This window comes from Balearica regulorum, chromosome 1 (genome assembly GCF_011004875.1).
Source record: "Balearica regulorum gibbericeps isolate bBalReg1 chromosome 1, bBalReg1.pri, whole genome shotgun sequence".
Taxonomy (NCBI): Eukaryota; Metazoa; Chordata; class Aves; order Gruiformes; family Gruidae; genus Balearica; species Balearica regulorum.
The window spans coordinates 62,310,810-62,318,141 of NC_046184.1; the positions used below are offsets into that span (position 1 = coordinate 62,310,810).

General features: G+C 40.4%; 1 protein-coding gene across 4 annotated transcripts in view; it reads right to left on the reverse strand.

Moving 5' to 3' along the window:
* PARPBP (PARP1 binding protein) overlaps positions 1 to 7,332 on the reverse strand; it is a 54,760-nt gene that overhangs the window by 47,226 nt on the left and 202 nt on the right. For 3 of the 4 annotated variants that reach the window (XM_075754796.1, XM_075754775.1, XM_075754806.1), the window contains exon 2: positions 5,809 to 5,961. In XM_075754796.1, the coding sequence (XP_075610911.1) occupies positions 5,809 to 5,958 (150 nt within the window). In that variant the 5' untranslated portion in view covers positions 5,959 to 5,961. Of the gene's footprint in view, positions 1 to 5,808; positions 5,962 to 7,213; positions 7,320 to 7,332 lie in introns of those variants that run through there. The other variant, XM_075754786.1, reaches the window with a different exon arrangement.

Sequence of the window (7,332 nt, forward strand, 5' to 3'; positions counted from 1 at the left end):
GGTTGCACTCAAAGAGTTGTGGTCAACGGCTCAACGTCCAAGTGGAGAACAGTGACGAGTGGCGTTCCTCAGGGGTCGGTTCTAGGACCAGCACTGTTTAACATCTTTGTCGGCGACATGGACAGTGGGATCGAATGCACCCTCAGCAAGTTTGCCGACACCACCAAGCTGTGCAGTGTTGTCAACATGCTGGAGGGAAGGGATGCCATCCAGAGGGACCTTGAGAGAAGGGCCCATGCAAACCACATGAAGTTCAGCAAGGCCAAGTGCAAGGTCCTGCACGTGGGTCAGTGCAATCCCAAGCACGACTATAGGCTGGGCAAGAATGGATTGAAAGCAGCCCTGAGGAGAAGGACTTGGGGGTAGTGATTCATGAGAAGCTCAACATGAGCCAACAGTGTGCGCTTGCAGCCCAGAAAGCCAACCGTGTCCTGGGCTGCATCAAAAGAGGCGTGACCAGCAGGTCGAGGGAGGTGATCCTGCCGCTCTACTCCGCTCTTGTGAGACCCCACCTGGAGTACTGCATCCAGCTCTGGGGGCCCCAGGACAGGAGAGACAACGAGCTGTTGGAGTGAGTCCAGAGGAGGGCCACGAAGCTGATCAGAGGGATGGAGCACCTCTCCTATGAGGACAGGCTGAGAGAGTTGGGGTTGTTCAGCCTGGAGAAGAGAAGGCTCCGGGGAGATCTAATTGCGGCTTACCAGTACCTGAAGGGGACCTACAGGAAAGGTGGTGAGGGACTGTTTATGAGGGAGTGTAGTGACAGGACAAGGGGTAATGGGTTCAAGCTGAAGGAGGGTCAATGTAGATTAGATGTTAGAAAGAAATTCTTTACTGTTAGAGTGGTGAGGCAGTGGAACAGGCTGCCCAGGGAGGTTGTGGATGCCCCATCCCTGGAAGTGTTTAAGACCAGGTTAGGTGAGGCTTTGGGCAACATGGTCTAGTGGAGGGTGTCCCTGCCTGTAGGAGGGGGGTTGGAACTAGATGATCATTGAGGTCCCTTCCAACTGAAACCATTCTATGATTCTAAGTTGTTCCAGCCCAAAGGATCCCTCCTTATGGTTCTAGCATATTTAGCACAACTTTCCCAATAGATCTGATTAAATATACAATTCCAAAGTCCTGGAAGTCAACTAGTTTGATATTGCATAGACAAAGAACTAGGAGTGAAGAGTACTCATTCATATTACTTTCAGAGCACTTTTTTGCCCTCTAATTTGTGCATGGATTACAGTGCTATGAACTTGCATGCTATTCTACAGATTACCAGAATATTAAAATGGAAAACAAGTGTTTTTTCAGAAAACATATGCCATTTCAGCCCCTCAAAAAATTAAGCAATTTAACCCAATTTAAATAGATCAAAACAGCAGTAGGTTAGAGGGGGAAAAAATACGTTGTTTTCCCACTTTGTTTTGAAACAAAATCCTCTAGGAGTACCAAGTTAAAGTACGACTTCAATATGGTATCTAACAAATCAAAACCTTTCCTCACCAGACCAAGTACCTGCAGAGATTAGCAAAGTTTACATTAGTGCTGCAAAAACATTTTCAATCCAAATAAAATTCCACTCCAGATATTAATCTTCATGATCAGATGCTCACTGTGACAGTGTATTCTATTACACAGTCAATTTGTCAAGCATCTGGTTTCAAAAATAATTTAAAAAAGAATGTGGTGTTTTGCAGTAAGTATATGCTAACTGGCCAATAGCTTAAGAAAGTTGAAAAAGTTCCATACTTTCATTCTATGATAGACATTGCATGCATTGTGTTTCATAGGTATAGAAACAATAAAGAACTATAAAGCATCTTCACTTCTTGGTACTGCAGTATGTTAAGTTTCCTTGGACTCTGATTTTAGAATGTCTGAAATCCAGAAGCAAGATTTCATGCCTAGAGACACCATTTTTCAGTATTTTGTAGGTATTGCAAGATTTCTAGGGCTAACTACATAGCAAAGCAGCTTCTATTTTGACAGAAAATAGTTTTAAAAACCAGAAAGTGATGTGTATTTCAGCAATATCATGTTCTCTCCTGCCTTCCCCAAACAAATGGTCACTAACCATTTTTGAAATATGCATGTTCAAGACTGCTGTACTTCACCACCACCCAAGTGTTGTCTCTGGTTCTATTACTTCCAGACATACTCCTAGACTGCATTATTGTTGTCAGGCATTGCCCTTGAGTTGCACGATTCTGCAGTCTTGTCACCTCTGGTTCTACTGAGCCTTAGTTGCTTGTAGATGCTCTCATACAAGAGAGAAGTTCCCAAACTGCAGTACATAAAGCACATTAAAGTAGTATAAAGTAGCATTTTGAATAAGTTTCCCATTCCACTGAATGTTTACAGTGCTGTGCACAGATTTAGAAACTGGTTCATGTAAGCACAAGTGTACAAACCTAAGCATTTGATAGTTGTTATATTGTAATCTGCTAGAAGCAAAGCCAGTGAACTTACAGGCCAATATACCAAGCTTAGAGAAATGCCAGTTTACCTTGCATGTGTAATTGTTTGGGACTGAACACCTTTTTTTTTGTGGAGAGTAGGGTGGTGATGTCAAGCAGAAAAAGAACCAGGGTCAAAGACAGTAGAGGTATGCTGCTTAAGGAGAACTGGAGAGCTACAGTACATATGGGTCAATAGAACAGTTAGTAGTTGCAGTAATAAGATCCTGAAACAGACAAAGTAAAAGTTGTACTAATCCAAGCAGCAAACTATTGCATTCTAAAGTCAGCACTATCCACTACAGTGGTAATTAAAACAAGGTGGAAAATTTAGCACAGTCTTGGTTAAAAAAACCAAACAAAACCCACACACTGCATTCTTGCTTCCCCTTCCACCCCTCTATAATACTATAGAGAAGGGGGGTGGGAGGGAGAAGAGAAAGACCTATTGATAACCTAGGGAGGATCCCTCAAGATTTAAGTAGCAGAAACTCCAGCCGTTAAGCAACACAAAAATACAAGAAACAATAACTACTTATGATTTGGTACACAGGGTATGGGAAAGCAGTAGAACAGTCTCAGTCTATCATTTGTTTTAAAAATCCAATGAAATATTCATTACCTCAACATTTTTCTCCAAAACTTCAACCTTTTTTCTAAAAAAGAGCCTGTCATTGTAGTGAACACTACTCGGCACTGGTGAGACCACATCTGAGTACTATGTACAGTGCTGAGCTCCTCAGTACAATGGATACACACTAACATACTGGAGAGTGTCCAACAAAGTCCAGTGAATCATCCACAAAGATGATTAAGGGACAGGAATATCTCACATAAGAGTAAAGGCTGAGAGAGCTGGGTCTGTTTAGGCTGGAAAAGAGAATGCTCAGGGAAGATCTCATCAATATATACAAAAATCTGAAGGGAGGGTGCAAAGAAGATGGAACCAGGCTCTTTAAGGTGCCCAGTGGCAGGACCAGAGGCAATGGGCACAAACTCAAAGAAACACAAGAGGTTCCCTCTGAACATCAGGAAACACTTTTACTGTGAGGGTGGTGAGCAGTGGCACAGGTTGCTCAAGGAGGTTATGGAGTCTCTATCCTTGGAGACATTTGAAAGCCATCTGGACATGGTCCTGAGCAACTGGCACTAGATGGCCATGCTTGAGAAGGGGGGTTGGACAAGATGACCTCGAGAGGTCCCTTCCAACCTCAACCATTCTGTGATAAATTAATCATACTGAAGAACAGCCAAGACAATGTCTCTTGGTAGCATCATTACAGTATGTTACAAGCAACATACCATATAAAATTGCCATAATCGTCTCATTACCAAAAGGGACACAGGTACAACAGTTTAAGGGAGTAATGCTGTAAAACAACTTTGCATTTTTCTTTGACAACATGGAAACAAGATGATTTGGAAAAACATTTCAAGAAATACAGGATATTGAACAGAACATAATACTCTTCAGACAGCGTACCAAATGCACTCATGGAAGCACAAGGTAGAACTATACCACACATCAAACCTGATTTCACCCAGAATCAGAAAGAGACAAACACAAATACCTAAAAGGAAAATATATCTCTAAAAATCAACAGTGAAGCACTTTTTCCTCTGGTGTAACAGTCCTAGTGCTAGAAGACAGATTTACAAAACATTTAAGACAAGTCTGAGAATTTAAATTCATAGACTCAGGAAAAACAATTGTTTTATATGGTGTTTCCATTTCCCCCACTACTAGCTGAAACAGCCCTGGTTTGAAAATGACAAGTGATTATTTGTCCTAATAACCTATCTGCTACCCTTCTTGATCCACAGGTGCAAACAGAGTCAACTTGAAGCAACTATCTTCAACTCAGCTTCAACTTGAAAATCATTATTTCTATTTCAAACCTTAAGAATGGTTCTCCCGCATGAAAGTTTTCCTAAATTTTAGATCTACACTAATCAGTCTAGCTAAAAGGTATTAACTTTGACTACAGACCATATGCCGCTTGTCTTTATGCCATATGGCTACAACACAAAGTCTTTTCAGAGTAATTCAAAGCACAGATTTTTTTTTTCTTTTCCTTTCATCCCCACTATTTGATCAATGCTTATCACATTGTTTGCTACCCTTATACTTGGTGAAATTTAAGACTAATAAATTATGAGATTTTTAAACTTTTCTTGAGTTCTCCCAAAAGGTTTGTTATTTTTTATTTCTACTGCAGATACAGATAATGGTTAAAACACCAAATCCATTTATTTGTCCAGACTCTTGAAGAAAGAGAATAGGTTTTTGTTGTTTATGGTAGTGGTTTTTTTTTCAATCCAGCCAGTCAATAGCTTTTTAGCACAGTTATTTTTCCTGCACAAACTGACTTTATCATAATAGACTTCTATTCTACAGGTGTTAACAATATGAAGTTATTGTACTTAAATCAGAGACCTAACAAGGGACACGTGTACAACTGTAATACTCTGCATCTCTGTTTGAAGTTTCAGTGCTGAACAAATAAACCAGACGTATTTTACTCTAACACTATAAACATCAAAATGGACATCCAACTGAAGAAACTGAACCTCAGAGGTAGCACATGCAAATGCTAAAATAGTTTTAATCCACATATACAAGACAAGGTTTATACATACTGCTAATTTGTCTCTAGTATAATCAGAAAAATCAAGTTAGGCCTGACTGCATGTTGCAACAGGTATTGACAAGCCACAGTGCTTCTTGCAGAGGTATCAAGGGTTACATCTCCTATTCATCATTTGACAGACACATCTTACATACATGCAAAGAAGGCCATATATCTCCTACTGGTACTGGGTGCACACTCACAACTCACATGTATAGGTCTTTGTCTGAGGACCCTCGGGAGGAACAGCAGCCAAGAACGGACTGCTGCAAGCACAACTCATGCAGCCTATACCAAATCAGTTTTATACTCATACTCTTCTCATATCATTCCAAACGATTTTCAGAGCACTCAGAAAAAAGATGCATCTCAAATGCCATAGTTCTCCCACCCTGATCTACAGCACAGAGGAAACATTTGATAGAAATAAACAGAAGCTACATGATTAGGAAAAATACACTAGTATTTAATATTAGGTTTTAGATTTCAGATATATATTTAAAATGCTTCCATCCTCCCATCTGTCTGGCAGTTCTTTTTCTAAGCCCTGAATTAATGTGTTTAATCATATGAATTTTAATGCCTTGCTCATTTGACCCTTGGTTAAAAAAAAAACAAAAAACAAAGTGAACAAACCAGCCATTTTAAGTAGGTGCCTAAGCAAAAAGTTGAGAAAGTGAACCAAGTTTGAGATGTACTAAGTACCAAAAACGTACTGAAAGAATGCTAACCTGTTTATTGACTTCAGCCATTGACAGTTGTAACGCCATCAGCATGCAGTCTGCTCCACATACAGTAGTCCTTTCAGAGTTTGAAAATAAAGGCCATTGTCTTCTGAAACACTTGATCAAGTTTAACATTTTTTGCTGGAAAGCAATCATTGTCTAGAGTAGACGACAGAAATAATGAAGAGAAATTAAAAAATAAGTAAAAAATGAATATATGCAAGAGGCCTACATGCATCTTCATCTTGCAATAAACTGTACAAATACTGTCATTTCTTGCAGATCACGTTCCTAGAATAAACTCTTCCTACTAAACCAGAAGTCTAGTGAGACTCATCTCCCTATGACAGAACAACTATAAAAAGAAGGGGGTAAAAGTGCTTATGTATGACAAGTCTTCATGAAGCCTCCTTACTTTCTTTGTAATTATACCACCATTAAAAAAAAGTTATCATAAATATGAGTCTTTGGTCTCTGAAAACAGCCAGTCTGAATGCCCCAGAGAGTGTCCACGTTCACTATACATTCAGACCAGTGTCTATCAGACTATTTAAAACCTGGAAACAAGAGAATTAATATTTCTAAGACTTACAAACAAAGATATCTCTAAATCTTTTTGTTGCCTATAGAGGTCTTTTTTTTCATTCCATAAATCATTACCTTCCCTAATTCTTTTGGTAATGAGTTTCAGTATCCATTTTGAATTTGCTTACTTCATGCTTTGGTCTTTTTTACCTTCTTGCATTTGCAAAGACACAGGTACACAAGACTCTTTAAAAAAAATTTGCCCTCTTTAAGACTGTTCTTTCCTGAAAGACAGTTGCCTAACACCACATACAGTGTAGGAGCAACACTTATACCATTCCACTTTCAAAACAAAAAATTTTAAAAAAATCAATCTTTTCCCTTATTTCAGCTAGCTAAGGCACAGTCCACAGCATTTTTTTCCATGATTGGCACAATAAGGAAAAGCGATGAAACATGGGAAAGGGGCAAGGAAAACAGAAGATATCAGGTAATAAGTAAGACTGTAACAGCAGCTGCACTTAATTACTCAATGTTTGCACAGGACAGGTTATTTTCTTTTACTTTATTTTATATCACATAAACAAAACACATATGCCATATGTGAATGAAACAGGTGGGCAGGTGCAAGTCAGTGTGGGGCAGACAAAATTCTGTCTGAAGGCATTTCTCTCCCCTCCTACTCTGAGGTGTTTTCCAAGGGAAAAAGACCTGTCACTCGGAGGGAATGCCCAGCGAAAATAGCCCAAACTAGCCAAAAAAGCCTGTGAAACAAGCCTCAAACCCTAAACCCATAAGGGCCGACGTTGCCATTACTACCGCCGCCCCCGTCCCGCTCCCCCAGCTGGGAACTCCGGCTGCGGCCGCCTCAGGGTTCCCCCCTCACCACAGCTCAGCCTTGCGCAGCTCCCCCGCCTCAGGCACACCGCGAAGCTGCAGCACACCCACCTCCACCGGAACCTTTACACCCCACCCGCAGAGCGGCTGAAGCGCTCCCGCTTTTCT